Genomic DNA, 25,216 nt, shown 5'->3' with positions numbered 1-25,216 from the left:
TGTGTGTTGAGTTATTTTGAGGGGGACAGCAAATTTACACTGTTGTAGCTGTGCACTCACTACTTCACATTGTAGCAAAGTGTCATTTCTTTAGTGTTGTCACATGAAAAGATATAATAAAATATTTACAAAAATGTGAGGGGTGTACTCACTTTTGTGAGTTACTGTATATCTGCAGTGTTTACTTATCACTCTCTAAAGCAGAGTGTGGTTTCTTTTGGGTGCTTCGTTCCACTGTTATCAGCATGAAGGAGAGGGAGGAAGAGCTCAGCAGGCAGGTTGTCTATTCACAACACCCTTATTCTGCTGTGTGGAGGGGGGTGTGTTCCTTTCCTCCAATCAGCTTTAACACACTGTAACTGCAGTCTCTCTGCCCTCTTCTCTCTTTTGCTGACAGATGAAGAAAGATTTTAAACATGATCTACACTTACACTTGGGTGTAAAGAGCAGAAGACAGCTGATAAACAAGTAAAACCTATAAAGGAGGATTTGTTTCATCTATGTGTATCATCTGAGGCTGTTCACTTCACTGGGTATATGTGAGGGTTTACAACCACTTCTCTGTAAACTGTAATGCCGCCTACACACGTAGCAGACTATCCGGTGGACTTAGTATGGCAACTTTCCGCCGGACTTTCCGAACGAGCTACCTGCCCACACACGGTACTTTTGCGGTGGACTAATACGTCGTACTAAGTCCGCCGGACTATCCGCCGTACTTTTGAAATGAACGGACTCGCCCACACACGCGGAGGAATGTCCGCTCATTTTGAACGTGTCTCCAGGTAGCCGGGACCAGCGAAGGAGGCGTCACTGGCCCCGTTACCTGGTATGGACTTAAAGGGGAATCCCTACGCCGAAAAATCGGCGTGGGGTCCCCCCCTAGGTCCATATCAGACCCTTATCTGAGCACGCTACCCGGCCGGCCAGGAATGGGGGTGGGGACGAGCGAGCGCCCCCCTCCTGAGTCGTACCAGGCCGCGTGCCCTCAACATGCAGGGTGCCTTGGGGAAGGGGGGGCCGCGCGGCCCCCCCCACCCCAAAGCACCTTGTCCCCTTCCCGAAAACCCTGGCCGTTGGTTGTCGGGGTCTGCGGGCGGGGGGCTTATCGGAATCCGTGAACCCCCTTTAATAAGAGGGCCCCCGGATCCCGGCCCCCCCCACCCTATGTGAATGAGTATGGGGTACAACGTACCCCTACCCATTCACCTGTGAAAAAAAGTAAAAAAAAAACACAACACACGAGGGTTAAAATAGTTTATTGCACAGCTCCGGGGGTCTTCTTCCATCTGGGACTGTGGCGGGAAAAGTTCATTCATTTCAAAAGTACGGCAGACTGGCAGACACACGGCCATACTGTCCGCCCTAAATGCGAGTCCGTCGGACAGATTGGACTGCAAAAATACTTTCTTAGTCCGCCGTACTTTTGGGTAAAAAAAGTCCGCCGGAGCCTACACATGGGCAGATTGTTTGATCGTGTGTATGAGGCATAAGAGAAACAAACATTTAGTTAAACAACCATATCCTTGCAGGACTACTTGGTGGGAAGGGTAATATAGGTGTAGTGATACCCCCCGAAGAAGCTGCCTAAGTTTGTTCAGTATGTTACTCTGCCTCACAGCAATGACACACTGATACAGTTCAAGTTTTAATGTTTTCTTCAGTTTACTTAGGCAGCAAGAAATGCAAAATGGTATTGGTCAGCCAAATCCCGGACAAACAACCAGGATTTGGTTGAAGTGATTTTTATAGCGCTCAAACAAATTTATAAGATATGGAAATAGACAGTATCAATACAGTCAGTGACAGATAACCAGTGAATACCTTCTTTGAAGCTATTGAGTACTTCTGGATATTACCAATACTAAAGGGGAACCCCAGGTCAAACTATAAACCGTTAACTCTAATGGAAGGTCTGACTTAATGTAAAGTAATGGTATAAGGGCCCTTATAGCAGCAATGACAGTAACGTCCCCATTACAGATCTTATGGTCTTCACAGGCATATAGGAGAACATAAATTTTTATCCAATAAGGTATAGTAGTAAGCCATAGGTTTCTTGAAATGAGGAAAGCTAGTGTTCAAAGTAGGTTCAGTAAAGTATTCCTAAGTTAGAGATGACTGTGCAAAGTGTCCCATTGAAACAGTGAGAAGGTAGTATTTGGTGGGAGACTGCCCTCTCCCCATCGACCAGGCAGATTCGATGCCTTACAGACAGTAGCTCATGTAGCGACATTTGTGCAGTGGATCCGCCGTATCGATTTCCCATTATGAAGCTCAGAACACAGGTTGGCAGGCGACCAGAGGGGTGCTGAATGGATGTCAGATGAACAGCAAGCAGAGCTAGGCCCCTCTCATCCGGGTTGGAATGTGGTATACATGCGTAGTAAGCCACAATCCCCCTCTCACAGTGATGAGATGGCGTCCATTTGAAGGGATCCAGGAAGCAAAAAAGAGCTTGGGCCTAGTTCGCCCTGTACTTATATAGTCTCTCTCCATAATTCTCTTGACTCTCTGCCGTGCAGCCTGGGATTTGCAGACCTGACACCTTAAAAGTCAGTCAGGCTGCTTTGTGCTGGGACTTCATATCCCGCAATTCTCTGCTGCTGCTCCCTGATGATTGGCTCTCAGTCTCTGCCAATAGGGTGGCAGGGGAAAGAGCAGAGTGAGCGGATACCTTTGTGTGAGCACCGCTCTGCCCACAGAGGAAACAAAGGGGAGAGGGGGAGAATTCCTGCGCTGGGGCTGACTGGTGTGTCAATCCCTTTGTCAGTCTCTGCCCGGATAAATGGAGGAGCGGGAGCTGTGAATGGCAGAGCAGACCCCCGCTACACAGATGACCTAAACCACCATGACAATATTTGTAAATATATTAAAAAACTTTTCCTGGTGTTCTTGTAAAGAGATAAAGTTTCATAACACCTAGTTGCCTGTGTAAGGAGCATATCAGCCATGCCAAATGAGTGCTTGATGCGATCCAGCCACAGTACAGCTGCTGTATCTCTTAACTTTGCTGGATACAACATAGCTTAGAGGGATGTAGAGCCACGTTGCATCAAAGATTTGTACTTTCTACTTTTATCTGGAGACTGGGATATCTCAGAGCCACTGATTAGCAGATCAGGGTGGTCTCCATTTTTTCCAGGAGACTTTCACTTGTCTCTATAATTCAGTAGCTTTATCAAAAATTTTAGTAGGGGGATTTCCCTTCCTAGGAGCCCCACACAATAGCAAACAATTTGTTAAAGCAGTCTCTCCCAAATGTGTCCGAAGGCTAATCTTCAATAAAAATCCTCAGGATTGTTGGGGATACCCAAATGGTGCATGTTTTTCCTCCTAAACCTATGGTCTAAGTACTCCCATCCTTGACTTCTGAGTTGTTGTGCAGTCAACTTTCCAAAGGCTTCCAACTGTGTAATGAGAAACAGTATGGAGGTTTTCCACTATTAACTGCGTACAAGATTTTTTCAAGACTAGGTTCTGTCCTGTTGGGGAATGTTAGTGAGCCCAGAATAAAAAAGGGATCAAAATTTATTGTGCCATCTGATATGTGCTTTTTGGGACATTTGTGGCCATCAGCTCCTACAAGAAAAGTGCCTGAGCAATGCTTGGAGTTTGGGGAGTGTGGGGAGTCTCCTTATTGAGGTCATGGATGAATTGTTCCTGATATGGAGCCAATCTTTGCCATCTTTGTCTTACTCTCCTCTCTCTCCTCCTCTACTATCCTACACTAGACACGTGCATTTCGTTTCGTTCCGAATCGAAATTCGGTCGAATTTTCATTATTCGGACATTCGGATGCATCCGAATTACCAAATTACAATGCTAACGAATTCAACCGAATTTGGACGAAATTCGAATCAAATTAGAAAAATGAAATTTTTCGACCCGAATTTCGGGCCAAGTATCTCGGGGCCACTTGTAGCACTAGTTCAATTTTGTTTGTATACCAAATTTGGTGTTTCTAGCTATAAGTGACCCCGAGATATGTGGCCCCAAATTCGCGTCGCAAAATGTCATTCTCTGCTGCAGAAAAGTGCTCGACATATTGTCCATATCTCGGGGTCACTTGGTGCTAGGAACCCTACAACTTGTGGCAGGTGACGTGGCAAGTGGACAATCCACAACTTGGTCATGTGGCAGTCATGGCAGGTCATGTGGCACTCGTGGCAGGTGTCATGGCAAGTGGACAATACACAACTTGTGGCAGGTGATGTGGCAAGTGGACAATAACATACAGCATATGAACTTGCCTTGTGATCGACATCCGTGACTTCTTCAATCAGGCATGCTGACAACTTCATTGATGTGATAAATATAAATTAAATAAGATGTGTGTGTTTTTTACACTGGTACGCTGCAAGTATGAGAAGTTGATGTGACAGATGTATATAAGTAACTAACCATCTTCCAAAATTTCTAATTCAAATAGAGAAAATTGAGTACTGTCCATGATACGGCAACAATCATATTAAGTATAATTCAAATAGAAAAGATTAGAAAAAAATATAATTTAATAGAATAAAATAAAAAGAATATCCAACCATCTTATGAAATTTGAATTTCAAATAGAATAAATTTGAATTTCTAATAGTATGAATTCAAATTTTTTAATTAATTAACTTAAAATTTGGATAGAAAAGATTATAATAAAATAGAAAATAGACTAGAAAAACAATAGAACAGAACAGAATAGAATATATTATATTTTATTCTGTTCTGTTCTATTGTTTTTCTAGTCTATTCTTTTATATTCTATTAAAATCTTTTCTATTAAGATCAAAATCATTATATACTAAATTCGAATTTCGGAAGATGGTGGTTTTATAATATATATATATATATTTCTTTCCGACATTCGAATTTCATATAGAATGAAGTTGATTTTGAATAGAAAAGATTAGAATAGAAATAGAGAATAGACTAGAAAAACAATAGAACAGAATAGAATATATTATATTTTATTCTATTCTGTTCTATTGTTTTTCTAGTCTATTCTTTTATATTCTATTAAAATCTTTTCTATTAAGATCAAAATCATTATATACTAAATTCGAATTTCGGAAGATGGTGGTTTTATAATATATATATATATTTCTTTCCGACATTCAAATTTCATATAGAATGAAGTTGATTTTGAATAGAAATAATTAGAATAGAAATAGAGAATAGACTAGAAAAACAATAGAACAGAATAGAATATATTATATTTTATTCTATTCTGTTCTATTGTTTTTCTAGTCTATTCTTTTATATTTTATTAAAATCTTTTCTATTAAAGTCAAAATCATTATATACTAAATGTGAATTTCGGAAGATGGATATATATATATATATATATATATATATATATATATATATATATATATTTTTTTTTTTTTTTTTTTTTTCGACATTTGAATTTCATATAGAATTAATTCGAATTTGAATAGAAAAGATTAGAATGGAAATAGAGAATAGACTAGAAAAACAATAGTACAGAATATAATGTAAATGCTATCTATTTCATTTTTAATTTCTTTTGCAGATTACTATTTGTTTCCATAAGATCTCCTGCAGACTATTAGCATCTATTTCATTTTAGAATAAAATATAATATATTCTATTCTGTTCTATTGTTTTTCTAGTCTATTCTCTATTTCTATTCAAATTCGAATTCATTCTATACGAAATTCGAATGTCAGAAAGAAATATATATATATATATATATATATATATATATATATATATATAAAACCATCTTCCGAAATTCGAATTTAGTATATAATGATTTCGATTTTAATAGAAAAGATTTTAATAGAATATAAAAGAATAGACTAGAAAAACAATAGAACAGAATAAAATATAATATATTCTATTCTGTTCTGTGCTATCGTTTTTCTAGTCTATTTTCTATTTTATTATAATCTTTTCTATCCAAATGTAAAATTTATTAATTTAAAAATTTGAATTCATACTATTCGAAATTCAAATTTATTCTATTCAAATTCGAATTTCAGAAGATGGTTGTATATTCTTTCTATTTTATTCTATTAAATTATATATTTTTTTCTATTCTGTTCTAATCTTTTCTATTTGAATTATAAATTTTGGAAGATGGTTAGTTACTTATACTTACTTATATATAACTCTCACGATAACTTTTCATACTTGCAGCGTACCAGTGCAAAAAAACCACACACATCTTATTTCATTTATATTTATGGTATCAATGAAGTTGTCAGCATGCCTGATTGAAGAAGTCACGGATATATATCGCAAGGCAAGTGCATATGCCGTATGTCATTGTCCACTTGCCACAAGTTGTGTATTGTATTTGTCCACTTGCCACGTCACCTGCCACAAGTTGTGTATTGTCCACTTGCCACGTCACCTGCCACAAGTTGTGTATTGTCCACTTGCCACAACACCTGCCACGAGTGTCACGTGGCCGGCCACGAGTGCCACGTGACCTGACATGAGTGCCATGTGACCGGCCGTGAGTACCACGTGATCAAGTTGTGGATTGTCCACTTGCCACGTCACCTACCACCAAGTGACCCCAGATATGGGCAATATGCCAAGTACTTTTCTGCATTCTGCAATTTGGGGTTTCTAGCACAAAGTGACCCTGAGATACGTGGCCCCAAATTTGGGTCACAAAATGTCAAGCACTTTTCTGCAGCAGAGAATTACATTTTGTGACCCGAATTTGGGGCCACATATCTCGGGGTCACTTATAGTTAGAAACACCAAATTTGGTATGCAAACACAATTGAACTAGCACTACAACATCTCCAAATTTGGGGTTTATAGCTACAAGTGGCCCTGAGATACGTGGCCCCAAAGTCGGGTCACAAAATGTTAAGCACTTTTCTGCAGCAGAGAATGATATTTTACGATCCGTCTTTGGGGCCATATATCTCGGGGTCACTTATAGCTAGGAACACCAAATTAGGTATGCAAACACAATAGTACTAGCACTACATAATCTCCATCTCTTGGGGTTTCTAACACCAAGTGACCCCGAGATCCATGGCCCTAAAATCAGGTCGCAAAATGTTTTCGAATCCGGTTGAAATAATTTCGAATTGTTTTGAAATCATTTCGAATTTGGTAGAAATATTTTTGAATGCGACCGATTTTTTTCGAATTCAGTATAAAACAAAACAAAAAACGAAAACAAATTTAACAAATATAACTAAATTAAATAAATTAATTGACGAATTAAAACGAAACAAAACTAAACTAATGTTTTTCTTTTGCACATGTCTACCCTAGTGTTCACTTCTATCTGCATTCATGTTTACCTTCCACAGCTTTCCTTCCAGATGATTCTCCTCTACTTCATTCTGTTCCCACTTCCCTTCTCTCTTTGATCATTTTCCTTAGTCAATGTATGCTTTTCTTCACTTTGTGATCATTATCAACTACTTTGGCCCATTTGTGCTTTACTTTACTTTTATATTCCCTCTATAACCATTCTACTTCTACTCATAATTACTCTTCTATGCCTCTCTGTTCATTGTCCTCCACTTGTACTTTCCTCTGTAATTATTCTCCTTCACTTCCACCTATGCTCACTCACCCACCATCTTTGTTCATTTTCCCCTACTTTGATTCATGCCTACTTTCCTTCCCTCTATTATCATTTTCCTTCACTACCACCCATGGTCACTCTCCTTCCCTCTGTGATCCTTCTTTTCTCTACAAATTTTTCCTCTACTTTAATCATTGTGTGGTTTTCCATGTTCTATGATCCATGAACTCAGCTTCCTTCCAAGCTCACTCTCCATTCCTCTGCGATCAATATCCTCTGCCTTGATCCAGGTGTAATTCCCTTCCCTCTATAATCATTCTCCTCCGTGATCATTTTTCCTCTACCTTGATCCATGAGTGTTTTTCTTTTCTCTATCATCATTCTCCTTTGCTTCCATCCTGAAAGGAACAATTACACAAAACAGACTACATTTCACAATGCCTAGTCCATTTATGAATGAACAAATGTTTGGCAGTATTAGTAAAGATTACCTTTACATTTCAAACTGAAGCCATTATTGTTTCCTTTAGCTGTCTAATGTCATTCCCTTGCAGTATGGCTTTCACTAGGAATCTGCACTAAGCTACATGAGAAAATGTAGACATGTCCTGCAATAGGATTTTCACTTTTGTTAAAAAGATTTCTAATGCGCGTACATGCGACCGGACTTTGCGGCAGAAAAGGTCCGACAGAGTTCCGACGGACTTTCGATGTGCTCTGATCATGATAATGATAATGACCATGAGCACACAATGAGAGTCTGGAAGCTGCACATTCTACAATAGCCTGTGTGACCTGTCAGTGTGTATGTGCAGGGGACTGCTTGCCTGGGTACCACTGTCGCTGTCCAGATTACTCCTGCTGGTCTGTCTGTCTCAGCCACCTCAGTGATAAGGCTCTCCCTCAGGCTGCAGCACTTACTGAGTGAAGGGAGCCGTATTACAATAATATCCATCTGCCGGAGAAGGCATACTGTGAGAAGGCAGAACTTTAGTTTGTGCAGGTATACTGAGAGCAGCGTGTGTGTGTGTGTATGTGTGTGTGTGTGTGTGTTAACCCGATGGGGCCCAGGAAATTACTATATATTCCTTATATACATTAGTAATCAAGTGGGTGTGGGTTAATAAATAACTTTATCTAGCTATTTTCTTTTTTTAGCTAGAAGTTAAAAGATGCTTGTCCCCCCCTCCCCCCGCTGGATGGGCCCAGTACAACAGGGCTGGTTGTACTGCCCTATCAGTGGCCCTGTACACAGGTATATGTTTATATCTGGGGAAGGATGTGTTGCAGGTAAGTGTACTGAATGAATGAATGAATGAATGACTTGTATAGCGCTACCTATACGAACTGAATCGCCTCAGGGAGCTTTTCTTGCCAGCGGTGTCCATCTGCAGCTATTTATGCGGTCCTTTAACCTGTAGAGTCCCGACACACTTACAACATTGACATACACATATTATGGCCAATTTTTTTGGACAGGGTCTAATTAACCTACCAGCATGTCTTTGGAGTGTGGGAGGAAACCCACGCAGGCACAGGGAGAACATGCAAACTCCAGGCAGATAGTGTCATGGTCGGGATTTGAACCAGCAACCCTATTGCTGCTAGATGAAAGTGCTAACCACTACACCACTGTGCTACTGTACTCAAACTGCATGGTGCAGGATTTTTTTACAGAACAAAAGGTATAAGGAATGCCTTGTTCTGAACTGTACAACTGAAAACAATGCCTGTCTCCACTCACTCTCTTGCCAGCTGGATTAGTCTTAAGATGCTCTCTTGCTGGCAACCTACAGTCTGCAGAAGTGTATCCTATATGAAAATACACCCCTATAGAAACTGATACAGATAAACAGTAAACCCATTTGTCAGATTTGTAAGACTAAAAACCCACACATAGTGTTTTGCACCAAAGAATACCCAGGATATAAGAAAGTTTGCCTGTACGCACCAAGTCAAGCTATGTTCTCTGCTTTAACACACTGTTTCCCAGAAAACAGTATGTTAAAGCAGGAAACAAATAAATGAAGCTTAAACTGTTCTCCACCATTTCAGATTTCCATTACTTTAAAAAACAGTTCCTTCAAATACTGGATATAGATATTTAAGGCTTGTAAGACAACACGCTGCAGCCTGTGGCATGGAGAGTTTGCTTGCTGGATAGGTTGCCAATGGACTATCATTAAAACTCTTGTATACCCCAGAATCATTTTATATGTTTTAAAGAACCAATCACAGGCTGCTGTAATTGAGGCACACGACGGTGCTCACATGAATGACTTATCATATTATACTTCCTTAAAGTGTGGCTGCATCCCCCTGGTGTCCTGAGAGTCAAGATCTTGAAGTTACAGTTTAGGTATGTATGTTTTCACATCTTGGACCAATGTAAATATGCATGTGTCAAATCTAGATGATCCATGTAGAAGCAGTAAATCATTGTAGCAGGCAATGCTAATACAGTGATTACCACTAGCTCCTCCTGTGCCAAGCAAGGTTCCCTAGTTCATTAAGCAGTAAGGCAGCCACTCTGCCCTGCTGCTTAGTGAACACAGGAGGTTGCTATTAATGAATGCAAAGTGTTCTTTCAATGGATGAGATGGAGTTCATGACCATCCTGCTTCTCCATCTTGTCCAAGCAGAGAAGCTAGTGGCAATCACTGTAGTAGAGGTGCCTACAACATTGATTTCCAGCTTACATGGAGATTTTTCCAGGTATGACACATGCATATGGACATTGGTCCAAGTAACTATGAAAAAATATGCCTACCTAAACTAAGCTTTAAGACATGGCACTCTCATACACGAGGTTAAAAATTGTTAATTGGTTACATTTGCAATTTCAAGCTCTAAATACCTCAGCTATTAGAAAGTTAGAAAGCTTTTCTGACTAGATCAGAGATTGTTTTAAACATTTTTGTTGATTTGGTTGATAACATTTTTTAAATGAAACCTTTCCATTTTATTACTTACATCATTTTGGGCCCAGTAATAAGTTAAATGCACAAAAATCATGACTGATGGGAGGTCTGGCGCTGTACATCGCTTCCCGCACACATCACAATGCCCTACCTCAGTACAACTGTGCAACAGAGGATGTAATTCTAAAGTTTAGTTTTATTTACGAAAAGATAGAATAGAGTTCTACACACCTGAGGCCCCCCTCTGTAAGCAGTGTCCATCTGTGTTATAAGTATGTTGCATTTTATGTGTTCAGGTAAAGATGAAGTAGGAGATATTGGAGAGTGGAGCGGCTTTTCATATGCTTTCTGGTCTTCACTCTGTATTTTTTTAAGAAATATAAAATGGACATGTTACTTAAACATCTGAGTAGAAAAAACAAAGGTGTAGCCTATACAATAGTATAAAAATGTATTTTCCTCATTGCTCTTTAATTAATTTAGTTGGAGATTTATTACTCCTAAACGCCAGGCAGCCTCTTGCAATCCCCCATATAGCAGCAAGCTAGGTGTGAGAAGGACAGTATTAGGGGCCGATTGGTTGTGCTGCATACACATGGGCTAATATGTAGCACAGACAGGCACAACTAAGAATGGTCTTTGCCTGCTGTAAACTTGTAATGCACGACCACATTTAGGTCCCCCCAAAATGGTCAGCAAAAACTATGGTATCTCAGAATAACTTTTAGTGAGTGACATTTCACAAGTATATACAAACAAATTCTATTAACCTCACATGTTATAACACGGACATAATTACAAAGCAATACATTTGACTTTCACCAACCACTCACTAGTGGTGATTCATTCACTGACAATACAAACTATATGCATCAGGAAGACTCACCAGCAGTAAATGTTTGTTGAATGTAAGATTCACTTCTTTTTAAATATGACCTTTAAAATGACTGGACAAACCCTTTATTTTTGTTAATCATAATATACAGTGCATTCATAAAATATTCAGACCTCCTTTACTTTTTTTAATTTTGTAATTTTGCAGCCTGATACTACAGTTGTTTAAATTCACACTTAGTACCCCATAATGACAAAGTGAAAACTTTTTGAAAAATGTTTGAAGTGTCTGTGAGTTAATTAAAAAACAAACAATTAAAAATCACATGCATTTAAGTTACATAGTTACATAGGTTGAAAAAAGACACAAGTCCATCCAGTTCAACCAAAAAAAAAAATAAATAAATAAAAAAAAAAAATATATATATATATATATATATATATATATATATATATATACACACACACATACACATATATATATATATATATATACATACATATATACACACACATACATACACACACACATATATATATATATATTGTGAGGGGGTTAGCTCGGCAGCGGGTGTGTGTGACCCCCTGGATGGGTTCACAACACAAAATTAGGCACAGCAGACAGCGTTGTAGGTGCAAAAAAACAAAAGATATTTATGCTACATGCAGTGAAACATATAACAGCCAGACAAAAATAAAACATGAAAATAAATCCTGGTCAGCTTGACCTCTAATTACACACTTAGATTCCCTATCTAACAACTGAGTGCAGCCTTGTGCTGCACCAGTCCCTGTCTCTGTTGTAGAGGTTTGCCACACAGGCGTTAACTCACCGCACAGAACAGGTGTCACACTCCCCAGTCTATACAAACACAAAACTGGTTCCAGGATGGAGCATCTTCCTAAGCATGCTGGGGTTTTTTGTAGAGGTCTTAATGAGCCCACTTACTTCAGCTGGGCTCATTAACTCTTCCCCTCTAATTATACAAGTCTGCATAAAGCCTGAATCTAGGGCACACATATTTCCCATCCTGGATACAACCAGATGACTTTACCTGCGTGCTGCCACATACCCCCCCCCCTCTTGTTTCAACCTTGGGGTTGTAACACAAGCAGTCAGACATGCATGTATCCGAGACAAAGCATCCACATTCCCCATTTTAACACCAGGGCGATGCTTAACTGTAAAGTTAAATTCTTGTAGGGCCAGGAACCACCTATTTACCCTTCTATTGGTCTCCTTGTTCTGAGCCATCCACTTTAAAGGAGCGTGATCAGTCACCAGGTCAAAGTGCCTACCTAGCAGATAGTAGGGAACCGAAGGGAATCTAGAGCCCACTTCACTGCTAAACATTCCTTCTCAATCGTGGCGTAATTTACCTCATGGGACTTCAACTTCCTGTTGAGGTAAATGACTGGGTGCTCTTCCCCGTTCCAGACCTGGGATAACACTGCTCCTAACCCAACGTCTGATGCATCAGTTTGTACAACGAAGTCCTTAGAGAAGTCTGGTGAGTACAACACTGGCTGGCTACATAAGGCTGTTTTTAAGGACTGAAATGCTTCTTCAGCCTCTGGGGACCATTTAACCATGACAGACTCTTTCCCTTTTGTCAGGTTGGTGAGGGGCACAGCCTGAGAAGCAAAATGGGGAATGAATCGTCGATAATAGCCAGCGATTCCCAGAAAGGCTCGTACCTGTTTCTTGCTGTTGGGACGTGGCCAACTCTGTATGGCCTCGACTTTATTGACTTGGGGTTTTATCACCCCCCTCCCAATAGTGTACCCAAGATATTTGGCCTCCTCCTGTCCAATGGTACACTTCTTTGGATTGGCCGTAAACCCAGCTTCCCGGATAGAGTCTAGGACTGCTTGTACTTTTGGCAAATGTGAGACCCAGTCTGTGCTATGGATAATCACATCATCCAAGTAAGCTGCAGCATATTTCTGATGGGGCCTCAGAATCTTGTCCATTTTCCGCTGGAATGTTGCCGGTGCATTCTGTAACCCAAACGGCATTCTCTTATATTGGAATGCCCCATCTGGGGTTACAAACGCAGTTTTCTCCTTGGCCGACTCGGCCAGGGGAATTTGCCAATACCCTTTGGTGAGATCAAGAGTTGTCATATATCGGGCTGTTCCCAGCCGGTCAATCAACTCATCTATAAAGGGCATGGGGTAGGTGTCAAATTTTGTAACTTTATTCAATTGTCGAAAATCGTTACAAAACCGCCAGCTCCCATCAGGTTTGGGCACTAGTACGATGGGACTGGACCAGTCACTCTGGGACTCCTCTATCACACCCAATTCCAGCATCCTTTGAACCTCCCCACGTATTGCCTCCCGTCGGGCCTCTGGTATTCTATAAGGTTTTAGTTTTACCCTTTCTCCTGGCGGGGTGATAATGTCATGCTCTACGCCAGATGTTTGTCCCGGCAGCTCAGAGAAAATCTCTTTGTTATGAAGTACAAACTCTTTAACCTCCTGTTGTTGGGGTTTCGATAAGGTGTCTGCTATTCCAACCTCAGGAACTAAGCAATCAGGCTGTGCTTGTGACAAAGTCTCTGCGACTAGGGATTCCCTATCCCTCCAGGCTTTCAGCAGATTGACGTGATAGATCTGCTCCGGCTTTCGCCTTCCTGGCTGTCTAACCCTGTAGTTCACCTCACTAATTTTTTCAATTACTTCATATGGACCTTGCCATTTGGCCAGAAATTTGCTTTCAACCGTAGGGACTAGCACCAAGACCCTATCCCCCGGGGAAAAAGTACGGGTCTTGGCCCCACGGTTGTACACCCTCTGCTGTGCTAACTGCGCTTGGGTTAAATGTTCCTTTACAATTGGCATTACCTGTGCAATCCTATCTTGCATCAGGGCGACATGCTCAATCACACTCCTGTGAGGAGAACTCTCATTTTCCCAAGTTTCCTTGGCGATATCCAGCAGCCCTCTTGGGTGTCTCCCATAGAGCAACTCGAAGGGTGAGAAACCCGTAGAGGATTGGGGTACCTCCCTAATGGCAAACATCAGATAGGGTATTAGACAGTCCCAATTCTTTCCATCTCTATCCACCACCTTCTTTAACATTTGTTTTAGGGTTTTGTTAAATCTTTCAACCAACCCATCTGTTTGGGGGTGATACACAGATGTACGCATTTGTGTTACTTTGTACAACTTGCATAGTTCTTTCATAACCCGGGACATAAAGGGTGTACCTTGGTCCGTAAGCAGTTCCTTACAAATACCCACGCGGCTAAAAACAAGAGATAGCTCTTTGGCTATGGTTTTGGCCGAGGTATTTCGAAGAGGAATTGCTTCCGGATAACGGGTGGCATAGTCCAATATAACCAAAATGTACTGATGCCCCCTAGCAGACTTCATTATCGGACCTACCAAATACATTGCGATCCTCTCAAAGGGGACCTCAATGATAGGAAGAGGTACCAGCGGGTTACGGAAATGTGGCATAGGTGCCGACTTCTGACACACAGGGCAGGAGGAACAATAATTTTCTGTTTCCTTCATGACCCCAGGCCAATAGAATCTCTGCAATACCCTCTCTCTGGTTTTCTCAGTCCCCAGATGACCTCCCAGAATGTGCCCATGGGCCAATTCTAACACCAACTTCCTGTAAGGTTTGGGCACCACAAGTTGCTCAATGGTTTCTTCTGCCCTTTGAGCCACTCGATACAGCAGGTCCCTTTCCATAGTGAAGTACGGGTAAGTGCAAATCTTATCTGGGTTCACTAACTCGCCATCTATTTTCACCACATTTTCCCGTGCCTTTATTAGGGTGGGGTCTTTTAACTGTCCTGTGGAAAAATTTTCCCTGTGAACCTCAAGATCCGAAAACTCCACAGACGGCATGTTTTCATCTGAGGATGTTGGCTCCTCCCCAGTTTCTCGAGTTTCCCCCGCCAATACCAACAAGGGAAATTCAGGAGAGTCCTCACCACTCCCAGAGGAATTCTGGTCATCTTCCTGGTCTATAGGGGCACCATTGGGGGGCTCAGGACAATCCCAGAGTTCCCAGAATTTTGGAAAATCCCTTCCCACAATAGCATCATGTGGTAAGTGAGACACTAACCCCACCTGATGAGAGAGGTTACCTTTGGGGGTCTCAAAAAACACTGAAGTTACAGGATACTCTCGGGTGTCCCCATGCACACAAATAACAGCCACCTTGTTCTTCCCAGAGACCTTTGTAGTAACTAATTCAGCTTTTATCAATGTTACCAGGCTACCTGAATCCAGCAACACATCAACATTTCTACCATTAATACGCATTTTACATAAATGTTTCTCAGGTCCCCGAATGACAGTGCATGCAACTGTCCCAAACAGCGACTGACGTCTCTCCCTTATAAAGTCACATTGCATAGGCTCATCCACAACTGGGCAATTGGCTGCAATATGTCCCTCTTGCCGGCAGCGGTAGCAAATAATCTTTTTCGCTGCCTCTTGCAGCCTGGGCTTCCCAGGCTGCTCCCGCCAGACCTTAGGTAGAACTCCCACCCCCTCACTCTCTCCACCCTCACCCCTTGGAGTCATCTTAACCGCCACTGGGGATGATCTGGTCTTAGGGTGGAAAGTCCATGAGTCCCTGGAAGAGGTGGTCAGGCTCTCTGTAGCCAAGTACCTCTCAACCAGATCCACAAGTTTATCTGCATTTTCTGGGTCTCCATGGCTTACCCATTTTTGGATGGCAGTAGGAAGAGCTCTCAGGAAACGATCCATAACAACACGTTCCACAATGTTTGGTGCGGTCAAAGTCTCTGGCTGCAGCCACTTCCTGCTCAGGTGAATGAGATCATACATTTGAGACCTGGGGGGTTTTCCAACCTGAAAAGTCCAATTATACACACGCTGAGCCCGGACGGCCAGGGTAACACCCAGCCGTGTCAATATTTCTGTTTTTAGCACCACATAGTCTTTTGCTTGGTCAGGCTCTAGGTCATAATAAGCTTTCTGCGATTCCCCAGTTAACAGAGGGGCCACCAGTCCAGCCCATTGCTCCTTAGGCCACTTTTCCCTTTCAGCAGTCCTTTCAAATGTGGTCAAAAACACCTCCGGATCATCCTCTCCAGTCATTTTTGTCAGTAAACGGCTCACACCAAAGGATGAGGTATTATTGTAACCACTTGCCTCATTGGTCTGCGGACGTTGCTGTATTAATGTCTCTATTTGCTGTTGAAAACACTGCTCTTGCTTCTGCAACAGGTCTATGAAGCGGGCTTCAGATTGCTGCTGGGCTTGTTGCTGAGCTTCCAGACTCTGCAGGTGAGCTTTCTGCTGAGCTTCCAGACTCTGCTGGTGAGCTTTCTGCTGAGCTTCCAGACTCTGCTGCAAAGTTGCATTTGTCTGCTGCTGGGCTGCAAGGCTCTGTTGTTGAGCTGCAAGGCTCTTTTGTAAACCTGCATTTGTTTGCTGCTGATTTGCATTTGCTTGCTGCTGGTTTGCATTTGCTAGAGCCAGCTGTCTCAGTATCTCCTCCATGCTGGCCTTAAAAAATAAATAAAAAAAAACTGCCAAAATTCTCCACCAACTGTGAGGGGGTTAGCTCGGCAGCGGGTGTGTGTGACCCCCCTGGATGGGTTCACAACACAAAATTAGGCACAGCAGACAGCGTTGTAGGTGCAAAAAAACAAAAGATGCGGTTTATTTATGCTACATGCAGTGAAACATATAACAGCCAAACAAAAATAAAACATGAAAATAAATCCTGGTCAGCTTGACCTCTAATTACACACTTAGATTCCCTATCTAACAACTGAGTGCAGCCTTGTGCTGCACCAGTCCCTGTCTCTGTTGTAGAGGTTTGCCACACAGGCGTTAACTCACTGCACAGAACAGGTGTCACACTCCTCAGTCTATACAAACACAAAACTGGTTCCAGGATGGAGCATCTTCCTAAGCATGCTGGGGTTTTTTGTAGAGGTCTTAATGAGCCCACTTACTTCAGCTGGGCTCATTAACTCTTCCCCTCTAATTATACAAGTCTGCATAAAGCCTGAATCTAGGGCACACATATTTCCCATCCTGGATACAACCAGGTGACTTTAACAAATAACCCAAAAAGAACCGCGCTGTCCTAAGTATGAGCTTAGGTTGTGTGTTTCCCCAACAGGGAAATCCTATTACAAAATAGTGTTGCAATATCAAAAATTATAAAAAAATTATCAGTGAATAATACTAAGAAAATGTGAAAACAAATGCCTATGACCAAAAAGTAGCACCGTCTATAGCCGCAATTCAATAGGTACATATATGTGCCATATAATTTCAGCTACACAGACGGTGCCAAATAGAGTCTTAGCTCAAGTAAATAGAACACATGACATATTACTATATTCAAAGTTGCAAAAAATGGAACTCAATATATTAACATAATAAAATAAATTGAATAAAAGTGTCCAATCATTTGAAATCAGTCCATAAAGACTATAGAAACACCATGTGTCAGATGTAACATTAAGTTTTCAGGATCTTGTTCAAAGTCTCAGCAACTGTGAAAGTGCACCGCCACCAGAAGTGAGGATTAGCTCCTTACCAGATGCTCTTAAGTTGTATGCTCTAAAAGGTCAGACCAGGCCGTATACACTCATCAAGCGTCCATAGGCTCCACCCATAGGCTAGATTGTTTAAGCAGTCAGGCTCCGATATTTGGCAATAGCCGGTCCACCATAAAGAGGAGGAAAAGACACTCCAAATAGTGTAAAAACGTTTTATTAAAAATAGTAAAAAATAGAAAATGCACTTACAAAGGTCAAGCACAATAGGGCATGTCACAGTAGGTAGCACCGGCGGGACGCAAATCCTCTACTTCAGTACCCTTTCCCCAGCTGGTCCATTCGGAGGCAATAAATAGCGTGTCACACCGCCTGACGCGTTTCGTGAAATATCACGTCGTCTCGGGGCTTGGTGACTTTACCTGCGTGCTGCCACAATTATATATATATATATATATATATATACACACATATATACATATATATACACATACATACACATATATATACACATATATATATATATATATATATATATATACACATACATACATATACATATACATACATACACACACATACACATATAATAAATATACCAGCCCATATACCCAATTCTATACCCACAGTTGATCCAGAGGAAGGCAAAAAACCCCAGCAGAGCATGATCCAATTTGCTAAAGCAGGGGAAAAAATTCCTTCCTGTCCATTGAGGACATGAGCTCCCCCATGCTCCTTTGTATACACAGAGCTGAAGAAAGTATTTAATAAGTTAGCCTTCTCTTTGTCCCCAGTCACCCACTCCAGATTATTTTGCAAAGGGCCTACATGCTCAGACTTAACCTTTTTACTATTAATATATTTGAAGAATTTTTTGGGGTTTGTCCTACTGTCTTTTGCAATCTGTCTTTCATTTTGAATTTTTGCATCCTTGATTTCCTTTTCACATATTCTGTTATATTCCTTGTAACATTTAAATGACACTAGTGTTCCTTCATTTTTATATTTTTTGAAAGCTCTTTTTTATAGTTTATAGCTTTTTTAACTTTGGCCGTAAGCCATATCGGCTTTATTTTTAACCTTTTAAACTTATTGCCCATGGGAATATACTTTGCCGTGAGATCACAAACAAGCTTTTTGAAGAATTCCCATTTCTGTTCTGTGCCCATTGGTGCCAATATTCTCTCCCAGTCTAAGTCCTGGAGAGCAGCCCTCATCCTTGGAAAATTTGCTCTCTTGAAATTAAGTGTTTTTATCTTTCCCGTATGTGATTTTTGCTTGATGTGATTAGACCCTTTAGTCAGTACTTTGTTCAAGCACCTTTGGCAGCAATTACCACTTTGAGTCCTTTTGGGTATGATGCAAAATGCTTTTCACACCTGGATTGGGATTGGGGGATTTTCTGCCATTCTTCTTTGCAAATCCTCTCATGCTCAGTCAGGTTGGATGGGGACTGTAGGTGGACAGCCATTTTTGGGTCTCTCCAGAAATGTTCAATAGGGTTCAAGTCAGCTCTCTGGCTGGGAAACTCTAAGACATTCACAGAGCTATCCCTAGGCCACAGCTTAGGATCATTGTTATGTTGGAAGGAGAAACTTCAGCCCAGTTTGATGTCCTGAGTGCTGTGGGATAGGTTTTCATAGTTTCATAGTTAGTTAGGTTGAATAAAGACACCAGTCCATCCAGTTCAACCTGAGTGAGTGTCTACAATTGTCCCTACCCTCAAGGAGCCCACACAATTTAATGTCCCCATTCATATACTAGGGCCAATTTTGGACAGAAGCCAATTAACCTAGCTGCATGTCTTTGGATTGTGGGAGGAAACCCACGCAGGCACAGGGAGAACATGCAAACTCCAGGCAGGTAGTGTCGTGGTTGGGATTTGAACCAGTGACCCTTCTTACTGCTAGGTGAGAGTGCTAACAACTACACCACTGTGCTGCCCTGTACACCACTGTGCTGCCCTGTTTTCATTGAGCATATCTATGTACTTTGCTCCATTCAGCTTTCCCTCAACCATGAGTAGTCTCCCAGTCTCTGCTGCTGAAAAACACTCCCACAACATGATACAGCCACCACCATGATTCACTATTGGGAAGGTATTTGCAGGTGATGAGCGGTACCTGGTTTCCTCCAGACATAACATTTCATCTTGGTTTCATCAGACCAGTGAATTTTGAAATTTTGCAAACTCCAAGTGGGCTTTCTTGTGTTTTGCATTGCATTCTACCATAAGGTCCAGATTGGTGGAGGGCTGCAGTGATGGCTGTCCTTCTGGAACTTTGTCCTATCTTCATACAGGATCTCTGAAACCCAGTCAGAGTGACATAAGGTTCTTGGTCACCTCTCTTACTTATTCCCCTGATTGCTCAGTTTGGCTGGGCAACCAGCTCTTGGAAGAGTCACAGTTGTGCCAAACTTGTTCCATTTGAGAATTACCTGTATGAATGCCACTGTGCTCTTGGGAATCTTTAGTGCAATAGAAATGCACTGAAGGTTCCCAAGGTTGTAGTCTTCCCCAGATCTGTACCTTGTTATAATCCTCTCTCTGAGCTCTGCAGGCAGTACCTTTGACCTTGTGGCTTTTGCTCTGATAGAGTATGCGTTGTACGCTATTAAGGATGAGCTGAACACCCTCCGGTTCGGTCGCACCAGAACCTGTGAACAGACCTAAACTTCGTGTGAACTTTAGAACACTATTAAAGTCTATAGGACTCGAACGTTCAAAATCTAAAGTGTGAATTTTAAAGGCAAATATGCAAGTTATTGTCATAAAAAGGGTTTGGGGACCTGGTTCCTGCCCCAGGGTACATGTATTAATGCAAATAAAGCTTTAAAAATGGCAATTTTTTCGGGAGTAGTGATTTTAATAATGCTTAAAGTGAAACAATAAAAGTGAAATATTCCTTTAAATATCGTGCCTGGGAGGTGTCTATAGTATGCCTCTAAAGTGGCACATGTTTCCCGTGTTTAGAACTGTCCCTGCACAAAATTACATTTATAAAGGAATACAAGTAATTTAAAACTGCTTGCGGCTTTAATGTATTGTCTGGTCCTGGCCATATGCGTGAAAATCATTGAAAAAATAAGCATGGGTACCCTCCCGCCCATCACCAGCCTCTTTGGGTCTTGTATGGATATTAAGGGGAATCCCGCACTCAAATTAAAAAAAGGAAAGGCGTGGGGCCCCAGGCCCTATATACTCCGAACAGCAGCATACAGGCGGCCCAAGCAATACAGGAACTGTAGGTTTGTTCTTAAGTAGAATCTGTTTGTAATTTTGAACTGGAACATTTTTAAAGTGTAGCTCCAGCCCAAAAAATCTATTTTTAAGCTTTTTGGAAAACATAGGGAAGGGTTATCACCCCTGTAACCTTTGTTTTGCTGTCTGCGCACACCTGCTCAAAAGATTTCACCTCACTTTCTGTCTCAATGACAATTGGATATTGAATTTGGGGTTTTAGTGAAACAAGGAATTCTTATGGAGAGAATTTCCCTTCCTAAGGGGTAGATTTCCTCTCACTTCCTGTTGTATCCTTCTGTTTGAAAGTAGGAGTCAAGAAAATATATGGATACACAAGTCACGTTCCCTCCAAATAGTGTATCACCACAGCACTCTAATTACTACCACCCTAAACCTCAGCTGCTACTTAAATAAAAAATTCCTTCAAATAGGTGCATTAAAATTGTTTCTTTTTAAATGAAAAAATAAATAATGCCACGTAGCGCTATAAATATGTGAATAATAACACACACTATCTACCTCGAATTATAAATACTCCCACCTGTGATGTATATAATGTATATAATCACATATGTATATGCAATCAAGAATACAAATACTGTGAGTGCAAAACTCTAAATTCCACCCACTTTATGTGAATGAAGATATATAAATTTGCATATATCTATACTTCAAAAATAGTGAACCCCACAACATGAATCAATCAAACAGCTGTGCAAGAAATTACATCACCATAGGCAATTATATATTAAAACTCTAAATCAGTCCAATATAAGTAACCCACGTGAAAGTGATAGTTGGTGTCCAAAACAACTATTTTGCTCCTTCACCACACCTTCTGTGAATCCCCCCGTGGTGAGTACACTCACCAGCTATTAAGCCTTACACTCGCGTGCTTGGCTAATAGAACTTTGACTCCTCTTAAAAGATGAACACTATGGGGCATCCCAATATCGCAGCCTGTATTCCTGGATCTCTTCTGGTTAGAAGTGTATATGTATATACCTCAAAAGAAATAACAGTGGAAGCCTCCAATGGTGTAATAACGTTAAAACACTTTAATCTTTAAAACCAATCTCTATGCACTCACATGAACAGTGAAAGAATAAGCCACATCAAAAGATCAATCCACTTCACACTTGAACTTCAACAGGTGCTTGAGTATGCCAGGGCATTGGTGGTCACAGCGGACCTCTTAAACAAGGAAACCGGCAGCTATTTCTCACCCCTCCTAACGTGTCCCGCCGTCACATACACAAGCTAGTAACTCAATAGTGTTAGGTGTGGCTATCTGGCGAACACTATTGAGTTACTAGCTTGTGTATGTGACGGCAGGAGGTGACGCTGGATGGAGGGGACAGAGTAAGCTGGATAAGGCGCCCTAATCGAAACACGAACCTGGTTTGCGACAATGGCACCAACCTCCTCTCCGCCCTCTGACATGGACAACTGACCCATGGGCCCTGTTTGGCTCACATCCTTAACTTGGTGGTGCAGTGGTTCTTGGGCAGGTACCCGGGCTAACAGGATGTCCTGAGGCAGGTCAGGAAAGTCTGTGTGCATTTCTGCCAGTCATATAATGCTAGTGCTAGGCTGGCTCACCTCCAAAAGGAATTTAACCTGCCCAAGAACCACCTAATCTGTGACATGCTCACCAGGTGGAACTCAACATTGACCATGCACACGCAGCAAAGGGCCATGAATGAGTACCTGTGTGACTATGGTGCCAGGACAGGGTCAAGGGAGCTTGTTTTATTTCCCCACGCCAGTGGGCCATGATCAGGGATGCATGCACTGTCCTGTCACCACTTGAGGAGGCTGAGCAGTGACAGTGCATGCATCAGTGACCCTGTCCCTCTTGTCCACCTGTTGGAGCACACGCTGCGTGGAATAATGGACAGGGCACTTGAGGCAGAACAGAGGCAGGGAGAAGAGGACTTCCTTACCTCTCAAGGCCCCCTTTATCCAGATAGTGTTCCTGCGTGCTTGCCGATCACACAGGAAGAGGATAAGGAGGAGGAGGATGATTGTGTCAGCATGGAGGTGGAGCCTAGCACTCAGCATCAGCAGCAGTCTTCAAGGGATCATTTACAGACCGAAGAAACCCATGGACTTGTACGTGGCTGGGAGGAGGTGGCTGCGGATCATGTCGTCCTTAGTGACCCAGAGGACGCCGGAACAAATGCCTCAGCAAACCTAGGCTGCATGGCCTCCCTGATCCTGCAAAGCCTGCAGAAGAAGCCTTGTATTTGTGGTATCAAGGAGAGGAATCATTGCTGGCTGGCAACCCTCCTTGATCCACGTTACAAGGGTAAGGTTGTGGACCTTATCTTGTCATTGCAGAGGGAGCAGAGGATGAAACATCTTCAGGAGGCCTTGCAGAAAGGTTTGTGCAATGCATTTCCAGAGCCTGGGATGTTACATTTCCTGGTCCTCCTGGACAATGTGTTGCTGAGGCTTCAGTCAGTCACAGAAGGAGTGGTGAAGAAGGTGGCCGACTGACTGATGCGTACAGACAATTTTTTAGTCCGCAGCCCTAAGGTATGATTGGTTCCAGCACATTCGCCAGTGTCTGATTCACATGGTGATGAAATTCCTAGGGGCAAGATCAGACTTGGACACTTTTCCCACCGAAATAACTCTGGGTTACTGGGTCTTGAGGATGGATCACTGGCCAGAGCTTGCACAGTATGCAATTGAGCTACTGGTCTGTCCTGCATCCAGCGTTCTTTTTCGGAACGCACATTCAGTGCTGCTGGAGGCTTTGTAACCGATCACAGGGTGTGCCTATCCACTGAACTGGTCGAACCGCTGACCTTCATAAAAATGAATCAGTCTTGGATCACCAGCTCCCAAGCACCTGATGTAACCAAACATTTTTTTTTCCCTTCAAGATGATGATGCTGAGTGACTATCCTGTTATGCTGAGTGACTATCCTCTTCCTCCTCATTGTTTATGCTAATAGCTTGTAAGAACATTTTTGGTTCTGGGCACCGCCACCAGTGGCTAAGACCCAATTTTTCAGCCCCTGTTTAACAGGGGTGTGTAATTACAATTTTTGATGCAATACTTTGCAGCAGGACTAATTTCTGCACTCCAACTAGAGTATCTATGAGGGGTTACAGTGTTGTGGCACCAGCTCCAGTGCCTAAGGCCCAATTTTTCTGCCCCTGTTTAACAGGGGTGTGTAATTACAATTTTTGATGCAATACTTTGCAGCAGGGCTCATTCCTGCGCTCCAACTAGGGTATCTGTGAGGGGTTGCAGTGTTGTGGCACCAGCACCAGTGCTAAGGCCCAATTTTTCTGCCCCTGTTTAACAGAGGCTTGTAATTACCATTTTTGATGCAATAATTTGCAGCAGGGCTCAGTCCTGCACTCCAACTAGAGTATCTGTGAGGAGTTGCAGTGTTGTGGCACCAGCACCAGTGCCTTAGGCCAAATTTTTCAGCCCTTGTTTAATAGGGGCATGGGATTTCAATTCTTGATCCAATAATTCACAGCAGGGCCCGTTCCTGCACCCACCAAGAGTAACTGTGAGGCCTTACAGTGTTGTGGCAACTCCGCCACACCGTCCATCACCAAAGGCACAATTTTTCTGACGTGTTCAACAGGGGCATGTAATTACAATTCTTGATCTAATATTTCACCTCAGGGCCCGTTCCTGCGCCCACCAAGAGTAACTGTGATGGCTCACAGTGTGGTGGCAACACAAACACCTAAGGCCCAAATTTCTGCAGAGTATATAGGGCAGGCCCCTACTTTCAAACTTCCAACTTACACATGACTCCTACTTGCAAAATCCAATTGTCATTGGCAGAAAGTGAGGTGAAATCTTCTGAACAGGAGCACAGACAGCAAAACAAATGTTACAGGGGTGATAATCCTTCCCTATGTTTTCCAAAAAGCTTAAAAATTGATTTTTGGCTGGAGCTACACGTAAAAAATTTACCAGTTCAAAATTACAGACAGATTCTACTTAAGAACAAACCTACAGTCCCTGTCTTGTTTGCACCGCCTGTATACTGCTGTTCAGAGTATATAGGGCCTGGGGGCCCCACGCCTTTCCTTTTTTTTATTTAGGTGTGGGGTTCCCCTTAATATCCATACAAGACCCAAAGGGGCTGGTAAGGGGCTGAGGGGGTTTCTCATTGATTTTTATCCATATTGCCAGGACCAGACATTACAT

The 25,216-nt window shown here is 42.0% G+C and overlaps 1 protein-coding gene across 1 annotated transcript in view; it reads right to left on the bottom strand.

The window, feature by feature from the left end:
* Positions 1 to 25,216, bottom strand: part of EPB41L4B (erythrocyte membrane protein band 4.1 like 4B) — a 770,758-nt gene that overhangs the window by 193,470 nt on the left and 552,072 nt on the right. The window contains exon 18 of the mRNA XM_077491916.1: positions 10,672 to 10,800. Coding sequence (XP_077348042.1) covers positions 10,672 to 10,800 — 129 coding nt within the window. The remainder of the gene's footprint in view (positions 1 to 10,671; positions 10,801 to 25,216) is intronic.

Source organism: Lithobates pipiens, unplaced genomic scaffold (genome assembly GCF_037356315.1).
Source record: "Lithobates pipiens isolate NorthernLeopardFrog02 unplaced genomic scaffold, aLitPip1_a1.2 Scaffold_19, whole genome shotgun sequence".
Taxonomy (NCBI): Eukaryota; Metazoa; Chordata; class Amphibia; order Anura; family Ranidae; genus Lithobates; species Lithobates pipiens.
The sequence above is the reverse complement of the archived record's forward strand: the minus strand, read 5'-3'. Positions and strand labels throughout refer to the sequence as shown.